This window comes from Tiliqua scincoides, chromosome 5 (assembly GCF_035046505.1).
Source record: "Tiliqua scincoides isolate rTilSci1 chromosome 5, rTilSci1.hap2, whole genome shotgun sequence".
Taxonomy (NCBI): domain Eukaryota; kingdom Metazoa; phylum Chordata; class Lepidosauria; order Squamata; family Scincidae; genus Tiliqua; species Tiliqua scincoides.
Window position 1 is genome coordinate 61435906 of NC_089825.1, and position 27947 is coordinate 61463852.

Genomic DNA, 27947 nt, shown 5'->3' on the forward strand with positions numbered 1-27947 from the left:
AGTGAAACACATACAACAGATTGAAAAGTAAGGCATTACATACAGTAAAATTATTTCAGGCAATGCCTCACTCATCTAATAGCCTTCTTTCACAATAGTTCTGCATGCTAAAACTACAATTCAATGCACATCTTGTAAGTAAACATACATACACCGGTTCAGGCTGTAAAGCTGGAACTAACTCTTGCATATGGAACAGGCTGCCAACAAAAATTACAACCTTGTACTGAGTCTGCTATGGTCCGTCAAAGCACTGAGGATCTCTTACTGCCAGCTGTGTCATGTGTTTCTACATCACTGGCAGACCCCCAGCCAGTGATGTAGACTTAAAGGAATAAAAAACCTGAAATGTTGCCACAGTAAGAGAGCCCAAATGTTATGGGGGGGGGGGAAGCTTCCACAAAGCTGTTGGGTTTGGTGGCAGCCCTAAAAGAATGAGAGCATTAGGCTGATACAACTTGTTACATCAGCCTAATGCTCTCTCATTCTTTTAGTTTTCAACACACACACACACACACACACACACAGATCAGAACACATCCACGTTTTGCTGAATTTATTTTTTTGGAAAACTTGCAACAGCAAAACTATGATAACCAACTCCCCCCCCACCTCAATCCACCATCCACTTCCTACAAAAGGCTCATGTTTACTAAGAGAGATGGTCCTTCTGTGAGGCAAAAAACAGCGCACTAGGCATCACAAAATTCAGAACAATTTGATACAACAACCTGTAACATCCCAATTCAGAAATTGAGCTCATTTCTTAGCTAACATTAACAGGAAGCATTTGGACTTCTTTTAAGCCAAATCGCTCTGCTCAAAAAAGTATATATATGCAGGCACATCCTTGTTTTGCTCAGTTTCGTTCAGAGTGAAATAGTAAAATGCAAAAAGTAACACTCAACTTGTGGAGAACATGTTAAGCATCAGTGACACTAACTGTGCAGCTCCTCAATACACAAATATCAAATAAACTGTTGCTTGTTTAGAAGTATAGGTGAAAGAATAAACAGGGCAGCCTAAGCCCCTCCACAGAGAGGCCTGCAGCTTCATTGTTAATAACTGGGTGCCTCAGCCTCCATTTGAGACATGCCAAAAACTGCAGTGAACCATTTCCCACAATCCTTTTCCTAACAACTGTCAGTAAGCACCATAAGCACTGAAGGGGTGGGGTTTTCTTTTGAAAACATGATGGGATTGTGCTCATGGCCCAGCCGCAAAATAAGAGGACCAGACAAAATGTTGCTCCCCCCTTCCCAATCGAAAAAGTTCTTTTTGAAAAGCAAGACAACTGCCTCCTCTGAAAACTTCTCATGAAATAAAATATAATAAATGAAAGCACTCTGGGAACACAGTCAATCTGAAATAAAGGACAATCCCTGCTGCTTCTGCTGAAATGAAACCTCCAGGTTCAATCCAGTCCCACTGATTTCAAGTACTTGTTTAAATTTCTCCTACTGAAATCAATGAGACTTGTGCTTCACTTTCACAGAAGTCAAAGTTTTAAAAATAAGTTTCCAGTTGGAAACTAAACCAGAAGTCCGGTGCTTTTTAAGTTCCACTGATTTCAATAGGAGAAACTGAAGCAAATGCTTAATTTTTTAAAATGGAAATAGACACAAGTGCTTGACTCTTGGTGCTCCTCCTGATGCCTTAATAATAAAATGGTGTTATTTGAAACTGTCTGCCCCTAAGAGGATCGACCAACGAGCATTTGGTTGTTTGCTTCCCTTCTTTATCGTGGCATGTGGACAGAGCATTTATTCCCATTGAGAGCTCATATTTCCGACTGCAGAGCTGTGCTGTTGCCATTTTACAGTCATGCGCAGGGTGGGGACAAAAAACCCAACGGTAGTGGATGTCACAGAACAGTTTTCAGCTTTACAACGACAACAGAAAAAACTTCACACTTACGGACAACACCAAGAAACATGCAAACGTTTGAAAGACCTGAAGAGACAATTGTGAAAACCAAAACAGAGAGTCCAACAAACTGAAGAGTGCTCTTTGCCTCAGCAAAAAGCATCTCTGCAATGAAACAGCAAGGTGTGGAATTCTCTCATTCATGCGTTAATGACAACTGTGGTCCTTGCAGAAACAGGTGAGAAAGTTTTCACTCGTCTCTTTGCTGACTCCGACCGCTGGCTTGAGGCACTGAACAGTCTCCTTGATTTCAGCATCGTCTTCCACTTTCCACTTAGCTGTTGGGTTCCTCTTTGCTTTTTTTCCTTTGAGGGCCGAGTTCAAATGCGGGGAAGCGAGAGTTCTCTGGGACTATTACATCAGAGAGGAAATGGATGGCTCCTGCCATACCTGGAACAGATATAGTGAAGTTTAAAGCACACACAAACACAAGCAATCTCTGACCCATGATCAAATGTTTCTATAGAACTCTAAGGAAAACCCTTGGAACCGTCCTACATACGAAGCACAAGAGAGGAGGACAAAAAGTTACTAGCTATTATTTAAGACTCTCTGTACTGCTTTTCAATATAAGTAGTTCACAAAGTGGTTTACATAGTGAATGGTTCCCTGTCCTCAAAGAGCTCAAAATTTACTAGCTGATGAAAGATAAGCACATTCTGTTCTGCTATTGCACGGAAACACGGTGCCTCCACAGATACTGTAATATTAACACATAGGGCACAATCCTAACCAACTTTCCAGCACTGACATAGCATTGCCAGTGCAGCACGTGCTGCTTCCTGCAGTTGGGGGGCAGTCATGGAGGCCTCCTCAAGATAAGGCAATGTTTGTTCCATTACCTAGGAACTGCATTGCCCTTATGTCAGCGCTGGAAAGTTGGGTTAGGATTGTGGCCTTATTTAAGTTGCATCTATATTCTACAAGGCTGGTGTAGACTGGGCTCTCTTGTTTTATCCTCCAAATAGCCCTACAAGATAGAGCAATATCTGGACTAGGACAATGGGCAGCCACAAGCCATCTAAATGGGGAGGGTGTGCCCTTCAGCTTAGAGTTCCCAACAGCAGCGCCTGGAGCTTGACATGTATCCATTGAATCCTGTCCTCCAGTCTGCTACTAGAAGAAAGTCAGTGGGGAGGTACTTGGGATACAACTTTCTCTGTAGTACCACCCCAGCACCTGTATTGCCTGCCAGGTTGCCACCTTTAATACATTTAAATGTACTGTGATGATTCACTTGTTCCACAATTCTTAGTGGGTGGTCTTTGTTAAGAATTTAATCCCTCTGCTGTCTGATTTTATTTGTTTTGTATTTTATTGAGTTAATTACTTTGAGGATATAGCTCCTGAAGGAGGAGATTTTTATATCATATACATGATATAAAATTCACATGAATATATCAACATGTAAATAACCAGAAGGTACTGCTCTACTGAAGCTTAAATACTCTGGTCATCTCATGAGAAGGGAGGACTTCTTAGCAAAGACCCTTATGCTGGGGAAAAATTAAAGGCAAAAGGAGAAGGGGATGGCAGAGGATGTGATGATTAGATAGTGTCACAGAGGCAATGAACATGAATTTGGACAAACTCCGGAAGTTAGTGGTAGACAGGGGGGCCTGGTGTGCTGTGGTCCATGGGGTCCCGAAAAGTTGGACACGACTTAACGACTGATCAAGAACAATTGCTCTACTGATGGGGGAGGGCTTTGTATTGCCTGCTTCTCAGGTACTGCTATTCCCTTCTGGCTCTACTCGAGCTGAATCCAAGAAAATGTCCTAAACTACGAGAACAATCCTAGGGATGTCTACTCCTATTGTGTTCAGTGAAGCTTAACTCCAGGAAAATGTTTACAGGATTGCAGCTCCAATCCTATACACACCTGGGAGCCTGTTGAATTCAATTAACTTTGTACACGCCAAAGGATTGTGCTGCAAGTCCCATAGTTGGACCTTTAGCATCCCAGTTCCATACCAGAATCTTTGAGACATAATGATTTGCCACAGGCTACCCTTAATTTCAAACGGATCCACACCCAATCCAAGACGCGCATGCCTAGCCATTTCATCAGTTTTGTTCAGATAAACATTTTATATGGTGGCAGGGAAAGCATCTAATTGTATCTAATTGTCAAGTACCTTAAACTTTTCTGAACTGTAGTAACACAACAATTTAAGAACAAAAATTGTCCTAATTAGTCAAACATGGAAATAGAGGCCAAAACATTTTCCCCCCAAGTCTATTACAAATGACATGATTGCGCATGCTCTGATAAGAACAGTTTATCATCATGTGACACAGCACTCTACTATAGGGGTACATTTCCATGAAAGAAAAAGGGGATTTGATACAATGTGGAAGGTGCAACACAAGCATAAGCACTGCTGCAGATATATGTTTAAATAATTCTGCAGTTCCACATATTGACAACAGATGGTGAACAAGAGTCATTTTCTCTTTCAGGGTTGCCCATCGATACATTTTGAGTTTACACACCAGCATTCCTATTAGAAATTTTAGTCCCACCCATAGACATTTCTATAATTTTATTTCCCAGATCTGTCTGTTGGTTCACAATACTGAGAATGTTAAGACACAGTCATATTGGGTATAGTACAGTTGGGGCAGGGTAGTAGCAATGCACAAAGGGCATATCCACGAACATTTCATTAACAAAGGCTTAATTTAAAATCATCTAAGACTCTGCAAGATATAGAATTCAATTTTTTAAAAGCCATACCTTCAAATAGTGAGTAGGGTCGGTCAGGAATACGACACCCATGTGCACCATACTCCAGACACCACTCTGCAAACTGGGAGGAAATGTAGCAAAATAAAAGGGGAGAAATAATGACTATCTGGACAAGCAATTTAAATATAGACATCTGATAGATACAAAGTACTATGAATTAAATAAACAAATGGCAGTTTTTTGTTTAGATTAGGATGTTTAGCTTCAGGCCTAATAACGAGTGCGATTAGATTTCAGGAAATTGGAAGTGAGGATTAACCACAATCCACTCTACAGTGATTAAAGTTTGCATGTCAGGGCTGAACTGATTTGCAGCTCTCATTAGACATAGTGAAAGGTGACATTGGCAAGACAGTTCTGAGGAATGGTTATAACTCATGCTAGAGGGCAGTGGTGAGCAAAATAGTGGGTTGCGGTATAAAGCAGATTCCCTCAATGGCCTTTCCATCCAGAGGCTGGGAAGAGGAGGAGGAGGAAGAGGGCATCTCCAGGAGCCTCCTTCTAGCAACAATTGGTCATACATGCATGAGTATTTAGTGATATCCAATGCATTTATTCTATTGTTATATGCACGTAGGTGTGGCGTTCCAGAGCAAGAGCTTGCTTCATATGAAACACAGATATTTATCAACAGGGTATTTTAAGAAAAGCCTTTTCACATCTCCAATTCCCTCTTGGTCCGGTTTGCCAACTGCCTCCTTCATTTGACAGCCATGATGACTCAATTCCATCATGGAACTTTGGTATTTAACCAAGAAAACAAAGCAGAGAAGCAAGCAATCTCAGCTTTTGAAGTAAGGCAACTATGGGAACTACCTTATGCCAAATGAAGGCAGTTAAACCTCAAATATGTTCTTCTTCCTCTTCCCCTCCTTTTGTTCTTTTTAGATAGTTAAGCATTCTGATATGGGCCCACTGGATTTTTGCACAGCCCTTCAGAGAATATAAAGACATTAACAATAGCTATAATTTTGTTATGGAATATATTTGGGTTGGTTTTACACTGTCTAGGGTGGAAAATGCCTCCTTTCCCAGTGTAGTATTCAAGAATGTGCTCAAGTCACAAAGTCCCAAGTCGCGAGTCAAGTCGCGAGTCAGTAACCCTGCAACTCATAGCATGAGACTGTTGCAACTCTATTCAAGAAACATTTCAAGTCGCGAGTCTCGTCCTTGAGCAAACTTAAGCCTTTTTCCTTCCCTCATTCCTGCCCCCCCCCACCAGCCCCAGCTCCTAGAACCACCCTACACTCCCACTTTGTCTGCCACCGACGTCCTTCTGAATACCAGCTTCCAGATTGGCCATGAGGTCTTTTGGCGTGACACAGAAGTGGCAAAGAAAAAAAGCAAACAAGCACACAGAGAGAGAGAGAGAGTAAAAAAGATAGGGACTCAAGTCATTTTGAGTCCTTAGTCACTTTTCAAGTCACTGATCCAGAGTGTCGAGTGATACCCATCAAAAATAGGCATTTAGCACGAGTTGAGTGCCCATCCCTGATAGTATTTATTAATAAGGAACCAACCTTAAGTGACAAATGGTGACGCACACACACAAAAGGAAAATAAGAATGTAGCTAGACTGTGATAGCATGTGCGTATTAAGAAGAAAAAAGATACCTTGCAAGCTCGGTAGAGGTACTTTTTATCCTGAGTTAGGTGATAGAGGGATAAAAAGGCGTAGCCATTTCCAGCAGTCCCATGGCAAATTCCATAACCTTTTCTCAACAGCCCCCGCTGCCAAATGACATCACTACATTCCACAGCATCCTTCAAATATTTATCATCTTTGAAAACCTGTGGGATTGATAAACATACACTTAAGCACAGCTAGTTCACACAAATACTACTTGCAAAATCCATGCCCCAATCTACTTACTTATTTAGGTAAACCTTTATTGGCATATTGGGCCCCAATCTACTAAAGCTGAGGTTCTCAAACTGGGGCATCATGATGCCCCAACCTGAGAAGCCCTGCTTCAGGTTCTTTAAGGGGTGTAGGAAGGGGGAAGGCCTTGGAAGACAGGGGTGCAGGGAGTCCCACAGAGCCCTTTGCAGGGCTTCCCAAGCCTCTGCATGTCTAAAAAATGAGATTGGAAACCAAAAACCAAAAACTTCTGGTTTTTTATTGCAAAACCAGAAATGATTTCCGATAGCTTTTTTTAAATAGACAGAGACTTGGGGAGCCCTGCGGATGGCTCTGTGGGGTTCCCTGCACCCCTCAGAGGACGGCGTTAGCTGCAGGTAAGGTAACCCCCCCCATCAGCCCTGGCAGCAGTGCCATCCTGTGGATTGTGTTGTCTCCTTTGCCCCTCCCCCAGGGCTAGCCCTTTCATGCAGCAAAATGGGGGGGGGAGCAGATGTAGGGTGCGCTTCACATAGTCTGCTGCAACCATCATCTAGTCCACCATGAACGGAGCCATAGGAATCTGCTTCTTTACCTTGCTCCTGTTTTATTTAAAGGGACCATATGAGGAAGGAAAGAGGTGAGAGGGTACAGAAGCACTCTTTCCTCACACGGTCTTTTTAAATTAAACAAGAAGTCCCATACCTCCCATTTTAGAAAAGAATCAAGAGGATAGGAGCTTTGCGGGGGGGAGATGTGCGTAATCTGTGCATTCTGCAGCAGAGGAGGCAATTTTGGGTCAGAGACAGTGTCGGGTGGTAATAATAATAATAACAACAACAACAACAACAACAACAACAGGTATTTATATACCGCCTTTCTTGGTCTTTATTCAAGACTTTATTCAAGGCGGTTTACATAGGCAGGCTTATTTAAATCCCCGTAGGGATTTTTACAATTAAAAGAAGGCTCTATCTTTCAAGAGCCACAACAATTCAGATGTTTCGTTCTGATCTGGCCTCCATCCTGGCCTCCATCCTCCCACGCTCAGAGCAGATGGAATAGCTCGGCTTCAGCTTGTCAGCTGCTTCAAGGTCGCACGGTGCCGGTGGCCTCGAACTGGTGACCTTGTGGATGTTATCTTCAGGCAGACGGAGGTTCTACCCTCTAGACCAGACCTCCTGCCCGTGTTAGTCCCGTAGTCCGTGTTATGCCCGTAGACCAGGGGTATTAACAACTCATTATAATGTGAGAGCTGGGGCGAAGTGAACAGCAGCTTACCTAAAGCCACCCACTGAGCTCAAGGCTGAGACAGATATTGGAGCCAGGGGCTTCTTGATTCAGAGGTCATTCCTCTGTTGTTGGCTCCCTGCTACCCCATCTAAATATAGAATGTAAGCTGCTCAGGGCAGGGATCTGTTTTTTGCTTATGTCACTTGATAAGTACAGTGTATATAGCACTATGATAAATGATAAATCCTGGGCAAAACCTTAAGAGATGCTCAGACTGAAGCAGGGGGCTTTTGCTGGCACAGCTGAGTTGGTGGCTTTATCTCTGACTAGCTGGCTCCGAGACAGTATCACAGAGCATTTCTGAAACTTTCCACACCTTCAAACACAGCTTGCCACATGACATGGGAAAGGGACTACTGCTGTTTGAGAAAAACATGCATATCTAAAGCACCCATTGGATTCACAGAACTAATGTTCAAGTTCTTTGGATTTTGGCCATTACCAACAACAACATCAAAATTCAATGTTTTTCATTAGCTCTTAAGAAGTGCATCATAGCAGTTAAGAGATGCCACCAGCCATGCATCCAAATTCTAGTAGTGGCCTATAAAATCTTCTAAGAAATCTAAACAATCAACTTTCATTTTAAAAGGACACGTACTTCCATCCCTCATGCTGCTGCCCCACAGCTTTGTACAAAATAAGAATGTACCTTATATGCTTGCATGAGCATGTGGATGACTCCTGGGGCACCGTGGCACCAATGCACCAGCCGGTCAGTTTCATTGCTTAAAGAGGATGGATAATTCCCAGATCGGAATTTTTTATGACGTATATAATCAATACTTGGCTTCACCAGCTCCATCAAAGTTTCCTGATCTACACCAGATGTTGGCTAAAACCCAAAATTAAAAAAAAACAAAAAAACAGAGTAAGATTTTGCTTTCTTAAAACAAATGGGGAGGTCTACATGTTACTGAGAATGCTTGTTCATACTTGGAACTTCCAAACTGACTTGGAGATTTCCTATTCGTTTTCAACTATCCTTATTTAACTGTGTTACAGTGAAGGTGGGGCACCCTGATCTATGCTGCTGGAAAGGAATTGGCTGCTGCAATTTATACAGGATGGCTGCAAGTGGGATGCCAACAAAGGATGTGTGGTTCACTTAGGGCACAATCCTAACCCACTTTCCAGCACCCACATAAGGGCAATGCAGCTCCTAGGTAAGGGAACAAATATTCCCTTACTTTGAGGAGGCCTCTGTGAGTGCCCCCCAACTGCAGCATGCAGCACACATCCCACTGGCACAGCTATGTCAGTGCTGGAAAGTTGGTTAGGATTTGGGCCTCAGACATCCTCTTTTCACACTCACAATGAAACACACAAAGTGGTGGCTGGCACATCTCCCTTGGGAGGAGATGCCTGAGCTTTCCTGCCCGCTTAGAATTTGCCCATCTCTTCAAAGGTGAAATTCATATGTGGCCACTCTGCATGTGACACCGGAGTAGGAAAACAAGCACATAAATACACACTATAATGGAACAATACCTGCATTAGCATGTAGTAGATCCCAGACACACCATGGGCTGCACCAACATATTGCTTCCGGTGCCACTGATACAATAATGGGCAGCGTTCAGACTTTCGTTCCTCTCTGGAGAAGTTTTTACCCGACTCTATGATGCAATCCACCACCTAACGCAGTGACAGACAGAACAACAGTTATTGGACAATGCTTGTGACATCACCTGGCTTGAGTGACACAACCCCAGGTCTCCGCTATTCTGTGAAATGATTTTTTAAAATGCGCTTATTATCATCAATTAAATAAACTAATAAAATGCGTTACTACTTAAGTTGAAAGGCTTAGTATTTCTTCTTTGTTGTACAAATGAAATGCAGGAACACTTGTGCAACCTTCTTAAAAATGTGCTAACTTCCAGTAGGGCTGTCTTCCATCCCTCTCACACCCCCCTCGTACATTCAGCTATACCCTAGCATTTTGTGGACCCTGTTCTATTTCTTAGCCCTCCAAAAGCTGTGCGTTTTCCCTCTCCAGTGTTAGAAAATGCTCCACGTGATAGGATTTCATGCTAATGGTGCTGGTTGAACTCAAGCATGAGTATCACACTAGGAGAAAAGAATGTGTTCGTTTTAAAGCATCGTTACTACTTGGAAAGACCAGAAGATGGCTGAGAAAGTCTTGGGAATATAGGAGATTGCTGCATGATCAAAGCTTCCAAACAGTAAGTTTTGGGTGCCATTTCTACAGACAGCACAATTCTCCAGTATTCATTCATTCCTCACAAGGGAACTGACTCTGAATAAGGGTGGTCCATGGAACCTCTAAAAGGAAAATGGAGAGCACAAAATATCAAACATGCCCAAAATATGTCTTCGTTTACCTCTTTGATAACTGACTGTGGCACAGTGTCAGGCCCAATTTCTGTATTCAAATAAAGCAAAGCATACAGGTAACCAGCTCTTCCATAGAGCAGCTCATCTGGAAGGTCAGAGTCCGAGCTAACGACTATTCTCTGGAGTTGCAAAAGTCTGGGATAAAACAGAATTGAGAAGAGGGTTGGAAGGTGCTCTCTTTCCGTGTCCCTCTTTATATCAGGCAGGTGAGTTTTTCCAGTGATAACAAAATAAAAACACACAACACTGCTTTCTGCATATCTAACTGTGGAAAACACTGAAATCAGTAGAAAAAATAAAACCATTTTCACCCACCTCTATTTATAGGTTACTATCTGATCTAGGTATGTGAATAGTCATTGGCCTGCTAATCATGAGCAAGAAAGAACCACCTCCAGATGATGAAGTGGGAACATTTTTTCTAGCTGAAAGGCAAGCTCTGTCCTTCGGGTTATCAGTCTGCCACATATGACTAACATAAGAGGTATATGCCGGTAAACAAATCTGTAATAAGTAACATTTGAGAACTTGCTTGCAAAGCTGGTTTAATCCAAGATGCTTTAGCCTTGCTAAAAGCTATCCGACTCATTGATTTGCATGCTTGAGAAAATATACTGAGATCAAGGCATGGGAAACTTCTCTCCAAGGGAGTTTCTTAAAAAATATGAAAAGGACACTGATACAACATCTCCTTGAGGCACTCACCATTTTCAGAAAAGATAGCAGAGAATCTGGATAACTTTGCTCCGTGCCAAACAGTGTACCCTCCCTACAAGCTTCGAAGAGCCAGATCAGCCTCCAACCCAACATCTTGCTACATCAACAACTCCAAACCAACATCTTGCCTACTTCCATGCTGCTCCCTGGCATAGATAGTCATTCCTTACACAGAGCGGTTGACACAGGTTATCCAGTAGAATATACTGCTATTCATATTGCACTTTTATTCTACCTGTCTACCAAGGGCTGCACACACAGTTCACCCTTTTCAACTGTCATGTGACTGGGGTGACATGGCTAGAAAATCCAACCCAAGGTCCTCCAGTAAGTTCCACGACTGACTGAGGGTTTGAATTGGGATCTTCCTGGTCCTAGATTGACACCCTTATCACTTTGCCACACTGGCTCTGGATTAATGCATCCCCTCATATACAGTGCTGCTCGACTGAGTCAATTCACAAATTCAGGGCACAATCCTAACCAGGTCTACTCAAAAGTAAGTCTTATTTTGTTCAATGGGGCTTACTCTCAGGAAAGTGTGTTTAGGACTGCAGCCTCAGTCTATAACCATCAAGGGAACTGAGATCTAGTAACTTGAAATGGATTTGTGAACCAATCCACCAAGAGACTGTACCATCCCCACACCTCATTTTCATACTCTGTAAACAGAGTCCCTTACATTCCAATAACGGTTTCTGATGCAGTTCCTGGGAAAGGGGTGGGAGTGATCTGTTCAGATAAAAAAAACCCGAAGAGCTGTCGAGCTGCAGTTGCAGGACTGCCCCAGGACAGGTTTCTGGACAGCAGCCAGTGAGTTTGGAAACATGCCCAACTGAATCTAGTAGAATTTATTTCCAATTAAACATGCTTAGGAGCCAGCCTTAATCTTATCTTATTCTTTGCTTCCACTCCATGAAACAGTCTGGCTGCATCCAAGTCTGCAAGCATCTCCCCGCTTTCCATTTAAAATGGAAATATTCATATCAGATGCTGGGCAGAGATTAATCTCACAGGGATTGTGGATTAGGAAGAGATTGATTAAACTTCTAAATATAAACTGGGCTGGAATGGCTGGAGGCAGAGCTGAGTCCTCGAAAGCTAATCTGCAATGCTAGGCACAGCCAGGGATGCTGGCAGAATGCTAACAGGTATGGCAAATGAGCGGAATGCAAATGGAAAATGCTTCGGGCTTTATAACCCTCCCAAGGACATTCTTGCCAGTTCCAAAATGGGAGAAAAGATAGATGGGAAAGCAGAGAATCATCATTTCTTGGATGCTAATCTTAGAAGGAAAAAGCAGTGGCCCTTAACCAACTGAGTCATAATATGCTGCAGAGGGAAACTTTTGTGAGGCTTCTCTATCTGTACAACTGGCAGCCTCTACTAACCGCAGGTGACTGAGTGAGTAGCTATTTACAAACGTGATGCAGTGAGGCACTGTGGTTGGCAGGGGTTTGTGCTGCCCTCAGGCCTTCCTGGCATTCCTTGAGCCAACTGGACTCTGCTACTGCCACTTTCTATCAAAATGCCAGAGACAAGGGCTATCAGTGGAATCATATTTTTTATTTTCTTGGTACTAAACTTTGGATGGTTCAAACCATTCGTCTCCTGATTTGAGGGAGATCTGCTAAGGACCAGCAGGGAAAATCATGATGTAGAATTAGCGGTAATAAACTAAAAGAGAACCAGGATGGCGTACTGATTCAGGAGTTAGACCCGGAAGATCCAGATTCAAATCCCCACTCAGCCATGAGGCTTCCTACTAGAGGAGAGAGTAAATCCTAATGAATTCAATGGGTCTCATGCCTGAACATACACATGTTGGAGTACGCATAGCTAGCCGCCAGGAAGTGGAAACTTCATGTTCAGAGATAGGATTTATGGAGTTGGTTTTAAGTTTTCTGTGCCACTATCCTGCTATAACAATCATGCCAAGCAGTTTGCAAAAAATCCAACTGAAATTTCAAGAGATATCAATAATCTCACTAAAATATGCCATCAGAATTCTCTAGATTACAATAACTATCGGAAAAGCTGGGTTGGGGGAGAAATCACAAAAGTGACAGATAGACACTGCTGTAACAAAATGGTTGGATATCTTCATTACCAAATCAAGGATTACCAAATCAAACCAGAACAAGCAAGGAGCATGGCTACCACCACCATGATCGCCCACTGAGTGTCCCAGGGGCACCTGACTGAACACTCCTGGAAGTCAAAATGCTAGGCTAGACAGACTTGCGTGGCACAATCCCAGGCATGATTACTCAGAAGTGAACCCCTCTGCATTCAAAAGCCTTCCTCCCCAACAAGTGCACAGGACCTACAGCCTTAGTGCAACTCAGAAAACTGCATCTGTCTTTTGTCACAACAGGAACAGCTCTTACTTATTTGTTTGAACTGTTTCTCTCCATCTCCAATTTTAAGTTCTCAAAGTAGCTTCCAATATATTTAAAATACACTAGAGAATAAACTAAGCTTATTGTCCCTTGCTGGGCAGGACTGCCTCCTCCCAGGCAGCTGAGCAATATCTTCTGCAGCTAGTTTTCCATTGGGAGATTGAAGAGTCTAATGGGGCTGACAAAGTGGTGTACAAGTCCCAGTCCTTAGATGCTTGAACACATGGTCTGCTGCTGAATCTCCAGACCATAACAGGTTTCAAAGGAAATTACCCAGTGGTTCTCAAACTGTGGGTCCAAAACTGAAGTCAGCAGATCAGGTTATATGCACCACAGATTAGACAAACTTCTTTGGGAGAGAGAGCACTGCTGCCAATCACCATTATAGTCACATTCTTAGGCATTTTGGCCCCTCTAGGGCCTCTAGAAAGTTTGAGAACCACTGCAATAACCTCTTCCTCACCATGCACTAAGCTAGAAGTGCAAAACAGGTACCTTGATAACTTCATCAAGGCTCTTCAGAGTTATGTTGAACAACCAAGTCCTGTTACATCAATTTCATTGTTCATATGTGGTCCCAGACAATGAATGAACATCCATTATTGGATGTTCTACTGGTCAAGTTATGAACATGCACATGTGAACTCAAATCACTCTGGTTCCTTCTCCTGACTTCCCAAGGTGGTAATCAGAAAATGTCAGGGTGAAGTTGGGTTATGGGAATATATTAAAGCATGGTTTATTAATATAGCACAGTGCCATGGCCCAACAGAACTGTGGGTAATCACAGTGGCTTGGCCTAACAACAACAAAAGAGGAGACCTCTGTTCTGGGAATCCTAAGAACCGGTGATGAATAGCATTCCTGCAATATAGCCCTCTTAAAAACAAAGGGACATTTAGGATGAATTGCAGAGATCAAATGGTCAAGCGGGCAGAGCAGTAAAAAAGAGAGTTAATTTGCTTTCAAGTGCTGAGAGGCCTGGCAGGCAGAAGGACCAGTGGAGACCTTGAAAGAGAAATAATGCCAGATGGGGAATGTAACACAAGTGTGAAAAATCAGCCTGGTAACTAAGGGATGAGGCAGACGTGATATGAAATGTGATTGGATAACAACTTGGGGTGATGTGACTCAGCATATTTCTAATTAGGTGATTGGCCCTGGACACCTCATGGGCCTCAGGAAAATTTCCTATAACTATGTGCAAGGCAAGTCCATCTCTTGCTCCTGAGCCTGACATCTGCCACATGAAGTGCTGCTGGAATGAGTGTTCATCTGCCAAGCTAACTGCGATTGGTAGTTAGACTTAGCAATTGAAGTAGTGTACACCAAGACAGTTTATTAGTCATACCATACCATAAACCTTTATTGGCATTAAAACAATAAATAGCAATAACAATAGTCAGCACAGTGACTGTGTTGCCAAGTGGGAAAGTCGCAACAAGGGGGGGGAACAAGGGGGGGGCTATAGGATCAGGGTAGGGATTTTAGCTTGAAAACTGTAGAAAGAAATTCTGCTACTGCATTAGTAATGGCCACAGAGTTGTTACTCAGGAGGACAAGTAAGGGATCAGTAAAAGTACCAGAAAAAGAAGACAGCAAGGGTTTCAAGTGTGTATCTCGAGAGATTGGTGGGCCGGGCAACAGAGTAATATGTGGTCCACTGAGTCCGGTTCTAGGGAGCAAAAAAGACATAATCTGCGATCGCGCGGGATATTGGAGAATGCCAGAGGGAACAGCTGAGGGAAAGATAATGAATCTCGCGAGCATGAACGCTCTCCTCTTAATAGGGTTAATCAGCTTACTGAAATAACTGAAAGGGCGACTAAGTGAGGGGAGGAGGCCAAAAAACTGAGGAGAACAGGTAGGGTTGAGATTTGAAGAGAGTTCATTATTTTGTGCTGAATGTATACTGCACCCAGGTACCTTTCCATCTCTCACCTGGCCTAGCCACGATGAGCACTGGTTACCTGAGCAACCTGTAACCTTGTTTCTTTAATAAACTTTCTACTCTGAATGTGTGTGCGTGCATTTCAGGCTGGCAAGGGTTCGTTCATGACAGGACCCAGGCATTTGGTGCCTGCACTGACCGTGGGTTACTGAGGCTCAGGGGGAGCAGCCTGCCCCACAAGAGTGCAGAAGCCCTTAAGGCAGGGGAAAGCCTTCACAACATTCTCCATTGTTGCTAACCAACAAAGGATTTGTTCCCAAACAGTATCACTCACCTAGTCACACACTCCTTGGATTCACTCTCATTCTTCAGCTTGTGGTACACCACTGCTCCCACTGCCAATGGCCCAGCATCACCACAGAGGAAGGTAACCCTTCGTCCATTCAGATTGCGTAGTATTCTCTTCACATAGTCAAGGGAGCGATGTAGGTGACTTGGCTCCATTGTCACTCGGTACAGCTGAAGGTACAAGAGGGCTATCCCTAGAATTGCCACACACACACACAAGGGAGTGAAATATAAACATCTTATTCTTCTGTGTCCCTACCCCAGCATCAGGTAAAGATAATATAACTAAAAAATAATCTAGGGGTAATAGACTCATGGCATGACCCTCAGTATGTATTATTATTATTATTATTTTATTTTATTAATTTATATCCCGCCTTTTTGCCCTATGGGCACACAAGGCGGCCTACAACAATTAGCTCCAACAAATACAAAATTAACAATTAACAATTAAAAACAATAATTAAAACAATTTACAAATAATTAAAAATCTAAAACAAACCCCGTGGATTCTCATATAAAAAGCAAGAAAGCCAGACAGCCTGTCAACAATTAAAAGCTTTTTGAAATTAAAAAGGTCTTCAGTCCATGCCAAAATATTAACAAAGAGGGAGCAGTTCTCAGTTCTAAGGGGAGGGTATTCCAAAGTTCGGGGGCCACCACCAAGAAGGCCCTCTTCCTGGCCGCCAACCCTCTCACATCTCTTGGTGAAGGCACAGTCAAAAGGGCCCCCCCAGATGATCTAAGAGCACAGGCAGGATTGTAGGGAAGGAGGCGGTCCCTCAAATACCCCGGACCCAAGCCATAAAGGGCTTTAAAAGTCAAAACTAGCACCTTGAATTGGGCCTGGAACAGAACCGGCAGCCAGTGTAGCCGCCGAAGCAACGGCTCAACAGAGCCCCAGCCACCACACGGGCAGCCGCGTTCTATACTAGTTGTAATTTCCGGACCGTCTTCAAAGGCAGCCCCACGTAGAGCGCATTGCAATAATCTAATCTAGATGTCACTAGGGCATGGGTTACTGTGGCCAGGTCCGCCACACTTCTAAGTTCCACTAATTCCACACTTATATTTCTAAGTTCCACTAATTACAATGGGGTTTGCTCACAGGTAAGAGTGTATAGCATTGCAAGCGCTCTCTCTCTCTCTCTCTCTCTCTCTCTCTCTCTCTCCCATTTCTCTCCCCATATATCTCCTCTTAAGAACAAATCCTAGAGAAATAATTTTTTTTTTTTAAAAAGAGAAATAGTGCATTTGTGGGTCAAAAATTAACTGGATTCAAAAAATGAATTTGCGCAGGATTCCAGCCTTGTTGCCAACTGGCCCTGCCCATGGTAGTCGTGTATCTATGCATATATGATTGCACCACATGGAAACAGCTCTCTCTGGTGGGGTGTGTGTGTGTGTTTGATAATGGACAGCAGGAACAAGCTGAAGTGTAGAGCAGGTAATCATGGAAGAACAAGTAAGGTGCCTGCAAGTCATTTTGGTTTGTTTTTATGCTGTTCTATGACACTTCAGGACAGTAAACATTTGCTACACGTCTCATCTCCCTCAAACTAATTTGTACCAGATAAGTAAATGTCGCATACATCAAGCATACAGTCAGCTCTCATCATCCACAGGTTTGTGATTCAAGGATTTGACTCAACACAGATCGCATGCTTGAACTGGAGGGCCTCAGAGCCCTGGACTTTGTGTCCTGAGGTACATAAGAACAGCCCGACTGGATCAGGCCATAGGCTCATCTAGTCCAGCTTCCTGTATCTCACAGCGGCCCACCAAATGCCCCAGGGAGCACACCAGATAACAAGAGACCTCATCCTGGTGCCCTCCCCTACATCTGGCATTCTGACTTAACCCATTTCTAAAATCAGGAGGTTGCGCATACACATCATGGCTTGTACCCCATAATGGATTTTTCCTCCAGAAACTCGTCCAATCCCCTTTTAAAGGCGTCTAGGCTAGACGCCAGCACCACATCCTGTGGCAAGGAGTTCCACAGACCGACCACACGCTGAGTAAAGAAATATTTTCTTTTGTCTGTCCTAACCCGCCCAACACTCAATTTTAGTGGATGTCCCCTGGTTCTGGTATTATGTGAGAGTGTAAAGAGCATCTCCCTATCCACTCTGTCCATTCCCTGCATAATTTTGTATGTCTCAATCATGTCCCCCCTCAAGCGTCTCTTTTCTAGGCTGAAGAGGCCCAAACGCCGTAGCCTTTCCTCAAAAGGAAGGTGCCCCAGCCCCGTAATCATCTTAGTCGCTCTCTTTTGCACCTTTTCCATTTCCACTATGTCTTTTTTGAGATGCGGCGACCAGAACTGGACACAGTACTCCAGGTGTGGCCTTACCATCGATTTGTACAATGGCATTATAATACTAGCCGTTTTGTTCTCAATACCCTTCCTAATGATCCCAAGCATAGAATTGGCCTTCTTCACTGCCGCCGCACATTGGGTCGACTCTTTCATCGACCTGTCCACCACCACCCCAAGATCTCTCTCCTGATCTGTCACAGACAGCTCAGAACCCATCAGCCTATATCTAAAGTTTTGATTTTTTGCCCCAATGTGCATGACTTTACACTTACTGACATTGAAGCGCATCTGCCATTTTGCTGCCCATTCTGCCAGTCTGGAGAGATCCTTCTGGAGCTCCTCACAATCACTTCTGGTCTTTACCACACGGAAAAGTTTGGTGTCGTCTGCAAACTTAGCCACTTCACTGCTCAACCCTGTCTCCAGGTCATTTATGAAGAGGTTGAAAAGCACCGGTCCCAGGACAGATCCTTGGGGCACAGCGCTTTTCACCTCTCTCCATTGTGAAAATTGCCCACTGACACCCACTCTCTGCTTCCTGGCCTCCAACCAGTTCTCAATCCACGAGAGGACCTGTCCTCTAATTCCCTGACTGTGGAGTTTTTTCAGGAAGGCCACATGCTTCTTTCCTGTCAGAATGTCTACCAGAGCTTTCTGAAAGGCACTTCCACTTTTTCAGCCAAGCCTCTCCACAGATCCATTATCCATGGAAATCTATATCTGTGTGTGTGCATGGGTGGTGGTGGTCTGGGAACGGATCCTCCAGATACCAAGGGCCCACTGTTCCGTTATTAGCAAAAGTAATAAGAATAGTTCTCTATTGCTTTATTAAATGCATGAGTTGTCAGAACTCTTTTGAGAGGAGTTCTCCTTTCCCCCAAACAATCCTTTAAATACTTGAAAGGCCTCCAGGAAGGCCATCTCCTGATCAATCAGGCTAGCCTAGCACATTGCTACTATGGCAGAATGTCAGCTGAAGCATCTCTGACATTTCACCTTTTGCTGTATATGTATCATAGATATCTTATACCACTGATTTACAACCTTTGCTCTTCAGTGAAGTCAGTTCATGCACTGAAGGCCCAATTCTATCCAGCTTTCGAGCACTAGTGCAGCTGCAATGCAGCTCCAAGGTAAGGAAACAAATGTTCCCATACCTTGAGAAGGCCTCAGTGACTGCCCCTCCACCCCTGGATGCAGTGCACAACCCACTGGCACAGCTGCACCAGAACTGGAAAACTGGATGGGATTACCAGAACTGCACCAGAACTGGAAAACTGGCACTGCTGCACCAGAACTGGAAAACTGGATGGGCCCTGAGTCATCACATGATGTAGAAACACATGTTAACCAGCCCTCAGTTTACAGGGGAACTGTGGATACATTTGTTTATTTCAACCTTTATAACCTATCCACCTGCCAAAAGATAGGTAGGATCAGACATATTGAAACTATACAGTGCATTCCACACTTCCTGTTTGTGTAAAGGAACTGAGAAAAAAAGGGAAGGGGATAGGAGGCAAGCTGCAGGAAGGCGGCAGCAGACTCAGGGCAAAAAGCCCTCCAAGTCTTTTTGGCATTCCTCACAGCTGCTCAACTCAAGCTGCAACAGTTGCCTCACCCGTGGGCCACCCCTAGTTGGGGCAACTGGTGGACGTCAACTGTAGTACTGGCCAAATTATACCCCAATGCATTTTGGTCTATTACAGGACCTTAACCACATTCATGCCAATAAGGTGGATGAATCAGGACACATGTTTTGTACTATATTTTGTACAGTTTATACCAAAACCTTACTTTCCCCCTTTCTGCTTGGAGAGGTCTCCAACAAGAATTGCTGTCCATTTTGTTATATCCTGGCTCCCTGAGTTAATCATGGACGGCTGCATTTGCACTTTCCTTTAGTGATGCTTTCACATAGACTCAATAGTGCCAGACTGGCAAGAGCCAGAAGTTTTGAGTTACGTATGTTTTGACTTCCATACAGACCTCCGGAACTGAACCAGTACGTATGCAGGGGATGTAACGTACTATATAATTAAAAGTATTGTAGTGCAGAAAAATAACACACTTGCTGAAATACATTTCTTGTTGAAATGCACTTCTGAAACACGGAAACATGTTTTGTATTCTGATTAGATGAGGAGGTTGGATAGGAAAGCACGCTTGTGCAGTAAACCACAGAGTTTTGAGTTCAAATCAGCCACAAAGCTCACAGAGAAAGCTAAGCCTTCCCTACATTACACAGTTGAGGCAACTCCACAGCGAGTACTAACTCCCATGTGTGTCACCCTGAGCAACTTGAGGTAAGGGCAAGACACAAATGTGCTGAAGCTATACAAGTGTGTATATTTAATATTTCACACACACAGTCTTTCAGTTTGGTCTGTCCTATCTGAGCATTCCTGTATAAAGGCCACAGCATCCTTCCCATCTGTCCCGTCCTAAGCAAAAGGCTGATTCCTCTTATTGCACTGAAGTGAGTTAGTAATGAATTCCATCAGCCAGGGCATCACAATTCTGCTGCGTTTCACTTCTGAAGAGATGGCAAGTGAGGCGAGGCTATTTTTTTTTAATTTGCTGCCACAAGGCTGCTTCCATTTTTAGATTTCTGAAATGAACCAACAGCAACTGCCACAGTTTTGTCACTTCTCCACCTACAGCACCATCTGCTGAGACTGCTTCAAAACTTTCCAAGAGTCATTACAGAAGAACAAGAGGAAAAATACTGATCTCTGGCAACTGAGCATGGGTCAATCTTGTCCTAGATTTAACTCCTTGTAGAGCCAAATCATGTGTTAGACTCAATGTGTGCACTAACCGGTTTTTACTCCTCTTAAAAAAAGACTTAGGGGTGCCAAAATCAGGTGAAGCAATGGTGTCCCCCCCCCCCCCCTATAATCAACAGCTCAAGAGATATACAAGGCTGGGATTGGAACCACAGTGGGGCAATGTGCTCAAAGCTTTCTGCTCAGCCACAGCAGTTTTGGCCCATCTCAGATAGTCCCCCAGCACTTTATTTTGAAAAAGAAAAAGATGGGCCAACACATTCAGTCCATGCAATGTGTTTTTTAGCCCACAGGAACAAAGCTAGAAGGAACAAAGAAAATGGTGTAACCCAACCATTCAGGGCACAATCCTAACCCATGTTCCAGCACCGATACAAGGGCAATGCAGCTCCTAGGTAAGGAAACAAACATTCCCTTGCTTTGAGGTGGCCTCCATGAGTGTCCCCCAACTGCAAGATGCAGCATACGTTCCACTAGCACAGCTATGACAGTGCTGGAAAGTGGGTTAGGATTTGGGCCCAAGTCTGACACTCATTTAAAACATGAATTAACCTAAGTCTGCATCATTCTGCAAGCAGAAAAATCAGGGCAGATAAAGTTCCCATGTGAGAGGTACCCAGGAGTAGGTACACTCCTCCATGCTAAACACTGCAACCTTCATAAATATGCATATTCTTATTATGTTGCAATTTTAGACAACACTGATTTATTCATTCTGGTTGAGCTGGTCATGGGGAGGGACAAAAAGCTCTGCCAGCTATTGAGGCTCTGCCACCCCCATCAATGGAAGTCATCAGGTCAAACTAGATATTACTCATTTGTTTTCTCTTGCTAAATAGCTTGCACAGGGCCTGTCAAACTGGATTAGGACCATGGGACAAAAATTTTAACCCTTTGCCCGCAAACCAGTTTCTGCCTCTAATCACACCCCAACTGTTGCTATTTGACCAGGGAGAAAGGAAAACCGCCACTGGTACCAGTATAGTTCTCCGCTCTGGTCTAATATCAGCCAAACGTCTTCCTGCCCTTTGCTGCAATCCTGCTCCAAATCAGAGCCCTTGCAAGCTTTTTAACTAAGAAAAAAAAAGCACACAGCTTACTTATTACATGCTTAAAGTAAAGCCTACTTTGGCCCTTATTCAGCCACCTCTTTAGCTTCTCAGGTTTCAGCAGACATTCCTCTCATAAGCTTATCCCTGAAGCCATATGGTTTAGGCACTTGCTTCTCTTCCTGCTTTCATTTTTAAATGAAAGCAGATATTCTCAGGAAGCTGCATTCTATGCCTAACATAACATTTTCTGCATTCCCACCAGATCACGACACACACACACACAGCCTAGATGCCTGCCCAATTAAAGTAACAAATTAGTTTCAAAAATCCAGATGGTTCAATCCGTAAAACAATCTATCCAACCACCCACCCATGAAGATACCAAGAAAAAGTGGAAGGTTTTCTGTGAATTTTCAGGACTCACCTAGTCCCAGTGCTAGGAGTATTCACGTACTAGACCAGTGTTTCTCAGCATTTGTCACCTGCCGGACCACTTCGCATGGTCCACCTACTGGAAGTACCGCCAGAAGTAACTTGTGATGACATCATCACTAGTTACTTGTGTTTCGCCTCCCAATCTGGCACACAGCAAACACTGGTAAGAGGCTCATGGCAGATGGCAGGGCTTTTTCAAGAGTGTGACAAGTGCATGCTGGAGCTCTCCTGCCAAGCACAGTCTCCTACCGCTGCTTGTCATGTTGCATTGCTGGTCTCGCTGCCAGGTAGCAGGGGTCCCACATGTACCACTGGATACCACCTCAAGTATCACCAGTAGTAAAAGTACCACTGGTTGAGAAATATAGCTAGGCCAAGTTATACCCACAAATAGTAAAAAATAAATAAATATGGGGGATGGACACACCCACACTTTTTTTTTTTCCTGAATGACCCAACGTGGCAAGTCAGACTAATCCAGCTCCGAATTGTCTAAACCGATTCTCCATGGTTTCAAGCAGGTATGTCCCAGTTTTACCTGGAGATGCCAGGGACTTTGTGCGTGCAAAGTGCATGTTCTACCAGTGAGCTAACTGCCTACTCCACTATTAAACCAGGCAGTATAGTTTGTACGGTAATCAAAGAAGATCTAAACATTAATTGCTTTTATAGGGAAAGAAAACATAAAGAACCCAATTATCATTAAAGTTCTTCCAATTTTCTATCTCCTATGGGCAATTTCAGGTAAGGGAGGGATGCATGTCTTCCCCACACTTGTTGTTAGGCAAGGCTTTATGGAAAAGCCACAAATGAATGGAATATCAACAAAAACCAGGCTTGAACCCAGGCTCCAGCACCTCACAGACTTACTCTGGGGTCAACACCTCACCTTTCAAGTAACTCTGGTTATTTTCAAGTAGCTCAGGTACCTCACCTGTCCAGCCAGTATACGTAGAGCAGTCATGAGGGTCTGCTGTCTTCAGCCCTTCTTCCATTTGCTGCAACAAATCCTTAATTTTAGTTGTGATCCTTCTGTCAAAAGAAGAGCAGATCTGAAAGGGAAAAAAAGAAATTGGTGTTTAAAAGCAAATAAATAAATAAATAAATAAATAAATAAAATGTGGGGGAGCTCAAAGCATATCTGAGAAACAGTCATCTTCTCATGGATGGAAAACTTCCTGTGTCTTTGAAGACCTTTAGTTGGGACAAGGCCTCGGATGCTTCAGTTATCTTGCCTCTTCTCCTGGGTGATGTAGTCCATAATCAGCATTCTACATGCTACTCTGGGCAGGGATAAGGACAGCCAGCCAGAAAGACAAAAGAGGCAACACCCGTCAAATTTTGCCTTGCTATAGACCTCTTAAAGGCAAGATAATTTACATCAATTTTTCAGTTTCTGGAACTAGTAGAAATGCAGTATTCTTGTTTTTTAGGCTTCTCCCCACCAAACATGAGGGTTTGTAACTTACACTTGACTCTTAAAATACCCTAACCTGCATGTATGTCCTACTGAAGTTAGTAGAAAGCAAAGCAACTTAAAATACAGACTTCAACTGGTCCACATTCACATCCACAGAAGGAAGAGGGGAAGGAGGGAAAGCTGACAACACTGCATGTACTATCACATCTTCTAGCTAGCAGCCATGACATGAAGATTTTGGAAAAAAACTAAGTCTTCAATAACTGTGAGAACAAAAGCAGTTGTATCCAGAGTAAATAAATCAAAACACACAGATTTGGTCAGAGGTTTTACAAACACCCACTGATTTAAAAGTACCTCAACCTAACCTGTGTTTGTATCACTATTCGTTTTACAGCTTGATTCTGATGGCCAGGAACACTAGAAACAGTTCAATACCTTAGCACCAGAATTAAGTATTTATATGCCCAAGCATTGACCTGAATGTACTGGGCAGGAAAAAAAATATTTTTCTTTCAGAAGCCTTAAGGCAGTCCTCCGCTGACACTATGAATGTATGTCTAGCACTTTTGCAACTGAAAAGAAACAAATGGAAAGTCATGTTTTCCCAAGGGGATTGTGTTAAACCACACTGCTGGACCATGAGGCCAGATTCTCTCTTATAAGTGCACGAAAAGAGAACTGGATGATGTAAACTTGTAAAGAGGGTTGGCATCCCTATCAACTGCCTAGTGAAATACTGTCAACTCTGCCTATTATTCAAACACAGACAAATATTCCATAATGCTAAAAATGACACCATAGCAGTTCGTCACTTATAAAATATTGTCATAATGTCATTTGTTAGCAAGGGCAGGGGTTAGGGCTCTTATCCCTCAAGAAAGCCTTGAGCATACCAGATTTGCAGTTACACCACAATGTGTACATGTAGCTATGTGGTGTAGACTCTAGTGAGATCAACGGACAAAGCTGCCTTATTTGGAGTCAAATCATTGGTTCACCCAACCCATTATTTTCTACTCTGAATGAAAGTGGTTTTCCAGAATTTCAGACAGCCCTACTTGTTATAGGATCCCTTTAAGTAGAGAAGCTAGAAACTGAACCTTATATCATCTGCTACTGAGTTACAGCCCCTCCCCTAAGCTTGGGGTTCAGATCTCCTTTCTGTGGACCTTCATGGTCCATGGTCCTCAGTGGATCATTTCATGGTGCAACCAACCTCATGCAGTTGGGAAGATAAAATGGGATAACTCTTGCGTACACTACCTTGAGCACTGCAAGGGTGAGAAAGAAATGTGATCAAAAAATAAATACTGGAAACAGTGGGGAAACACGTCAAAATTCTTGAACTTACAGGAAACAGTGCACCGACACGTCAAAATTCTTGAACTTACAATCATCAGCGATAGCCACACATAAGCCAGTGAAGTGCCACAAAGCTGGTGATTTATCATGCATACCTTCTGTGGTCATTTAAGCCATATCATGCAATACTAAAAGATAACCATTAGTATGTGCATCACAAACACAAGGCATGAGCAATCCCTGAGTGGTCACCAAGCAACCAAACGCCACTAAATCATCCAAAGATGTTCTAATTAACTATTCCCATTAACCAGCAATCCTTGCCATTAAGTATCATTAGGCTTCAATTGGCTCCTAGGGAATAGAGAGACCTTAAAATAAACCTTAATTACATGGAGCATGCAACACAATCCACAAATATGTCAGGGTACATGCAAACATCCCATTAGTATTTTAATATTAATGGTTCAAGTCTGCAAAGCCCTTTCCATTTCCTGGTTTGAAAAATAATCATCAAGCTTTGAAGGCAATTCTTGATTAGGCTCACCAGACAACTGTCACAACAGTGGCACTAAACTTGATGCTGTCAAAACATGATTTGGTGGGCCAATAACTGCACAGATGTTTAACTTGTTCATGAATGATCTTGAGTGGGTTGTAAATAGCAAGGTGGACAAGTTTGCAGATGAACTCAGTTATTCTAGGGCAGTGTTTCTCAAACTGTGGGTTGGGACTATTATTTGATGTGATTTAATATATTAGACATGGTATGTGACTGCATTTGGGAAAATGCCACAGACCTGTACTTTGAACAAGACACTATGTATATGTTTTTAACAATGATAGTAAATGGGACTTACTCCTGGGTAAGTATGGGTAGGATTGCAGCCTAGGATTGTTAAAAATTTTCCTGCTTGATGATGTCACTTCCAGTCATGACATCAGTTCAGATGGATTCTGACAGATTCCCATCTAAAAAGTGGGTCCCAGTGCTAAATGTGTGAGGTGCTCTAAGAGGACTCCTCCAAACTGGGAAAATGGGCAACTGAGGTTGCAATCCTAACCACACTTACCTGGGAGAAAGACCCATTGACCATAATGGGACTTACTTGTGAGTAGACATGCATAGGATTGGGATGCAAATGGCAAATACAGTTCATCTGCTCAATGAAAGCCAGTGTTACCCAGTGTGCAGCAGCTGTGAAGAAGGCTAAGAGCTATTAGGAAAGGGGTCAGTGTTTCCATTATGAAGAATGGGTTGTACAAATGCAGGGTGGGAATTAGGGTTGCCAACCTCCCAGGATGAGCCTGGAGTCTCCAGGAATCAGTGCCAATCTCTAGATGACAAACAAATGCAATCCTGGAAATTTTAATAGGGCCTTCAATAGGGTCTTTCTGGGGTAAAAAATTTCTTCGAGGCCCCAAATCTATAATTCCATAGGATCATAATGTAGACAAATTACAAGAGATCAAACTAGATAGGCTTCCACCAAATGAAAATGCTAGTCTTCACACACAGAAAATATGCAAACATTTTCTGAGAATCCAGAGAATTTGGGGGCCCCTCCTTTGGCTCCTGGGCCCCCTTTCTGACCCTGGGCAGGGGTGCAATTTACACCAGCCCACTGCACCCCCCTCTCATGGGCTCTGGCGGGTTACAGCCCAATCCTATGCAAGTCTACTCAGAAGTAAGTCCCATGATGGTCAATGGGGCTGACTCACAAGTAAAGTGTGGGTAGGATTGCAGCTTGGCAGCCCAATCCTCTGCAGGTCTACTCAGAAGTAAGTCACATGATGGTCAACAGAGCTTACTCCCAGGAAAGTGTGACTAGGACTGCAGCCTGAGAGCCCAAGCCTATGCCTGCCTACTCAGAAGTAAGTCCCATTAGAGTCAACGGGGCTTACTCCCAGGAAAGTGTGGCTAGGATTGGGCTGTCCTATCACACTTTCCTGGGAGTAAGCCCCATTGACCATCATGGGACTTACTTCTGAGTAGACGTGCCTAGGCTTGGGCTGTTAGACCGCAGCAGCCCCAACAGTCTTGCTTGTGCCACTTGGAGAGGAAGTGGAGCGGGCTCCACGGCTGCAGTTTCCTGGGCCGGACTGAAGCACGCGGGGTGGAGGCGCACCGAGCGCGGCGCTGCCCTTGCCTGGGGGCCGTTCCAGAGGCGAGCGGGGGGGGGAGGAGGAGAGGCGAGCGGCCCCGCCCCGGCCCGGCCCGCTCCTTTGCGGGGGGGCGGGGCAGGCCGCCAGCGTTCGAAGCATGGAACGTTCATACAGCGGACGCGCGTCCTCGAACGTTGGGAGCTGGACGTTCTGCCGGGGCCTGGACTGTGGCGCGCAGGGCTCACCTTGCCGTGGCCGTCGAAGGGGAGGGCGTCGTCTCTGTCCGGCGAGGAGGAGCGGCTCCGCTTGCCTTCCGAGCCGCTGGGGGAGACCTGAGCGGCGGAGGCGGAGGAGCCGGCTCCGTGGTGGAAATCCGGGTAGGGGTTGTTGAAGGCGCGCTCCTCCATCTCCGCCTCGCCCCCGAGCTGCAGCTTCAGTCTCTTGGACATGCCCTCTCCCATCGCCTCCTCCCACCGCCGCACGGCGCGCCGGAGAGGACACACTCCGCCCGGGGAGCGCGATCGCAGCAACGCGCTGGCTCCGGAGCGGCGAGCAGCTGTTGCACCGCCCTGCTTCAGCAGGTGGCCGAGGGGGCACCCCCGTGCCGGGCAGGCGCCGCCACCTGCTTCATCGGGGCACCGGCTCGGCGGCTGGAGCCCTCGGCAGCGCCTGGCATCGCCCCTCGAAGGCACCGGGGAGGGCGTGTGGCTGCGGCACAGCTCCTGGGGTGCCAACAATTGGCCAACTTTCCACAGGCTGATGCCTTGGTCACATCCCTTCCTTCCCTGCCCGGGCTTGGGGGCAGCTGAGCACCGCACCCTGCCAGCGATGGGGCGGCTTCCTTGACCCGCACGACACAGGCTCAGTTCTGACCCGCAAAACTAGCCAGAGAGACTCCCCGTCCACCCCAGGCCCTCTCGCCGTGGCTCATCTCGCCTCCCTCCTCGCTGCCCAGAGAGATCAGGCCACCACAGCTGCTGTCGTCCC

At 44.4% G+C, this 27947-nt stretch overlaps 1 protein-coding gene across 1 annotated transcript; it reads right to left on the bottom strand.

The window, feature by feature from the left end:
• Positions 1-541: 541 nt before the first annotated feature.
• On the bottom strand, positions 542-27919 carry LANCL2 (LanC like glutathione S-transferase 2). Its single transcript, XM_066629067.1, has 9 exons — positions 27206-27919; positions 23064-23181; positions 15517-15724; positions 10160-10307; positions 9303-9449; positions 8464-8646; positions 6293-6469; positions 4667-4739; positions 542-2316 (listed from the first exon to the last, which is right to left on the bottom strand). The coding sequence occupies exons 1-9, from the start codon at positions 27419-27421 to the stop codon at positions 2201-2203; spliced, it is 1386 nt and encodes a 461-aa protein (XP_066485164.1). The 5' UTR covers positions 27422-27919; the 3' UTR covers positions 542-2200.
• Between the last annotated feature and the right edge of the window lie 28 nt (positions 27920-27947).

Coding starts and splice junctions, on each gene's coding strand:
- LANCL2 (XM_066629067.1), bottom strand. CDS start 27,421: ATGGGAGAGGGCATGTCCAAGAGACTGAAGCTGCAGCTCGGGGGCGAG. Junction 23,182..27,205: donor CCTTCGACGGCCACGGCAAG/GTGAGCCCTGCG, acceptor TTTCCCTTTCAG/ATCTGCTCTTCTTTTGACAG. Junction 8,647..9,302: donor TCTACTACATGCTAATGCAG/GTATTGTTCCAT, acceptor TTTGGGTTTTAG/CCAACATCTGGTGTAGATCA.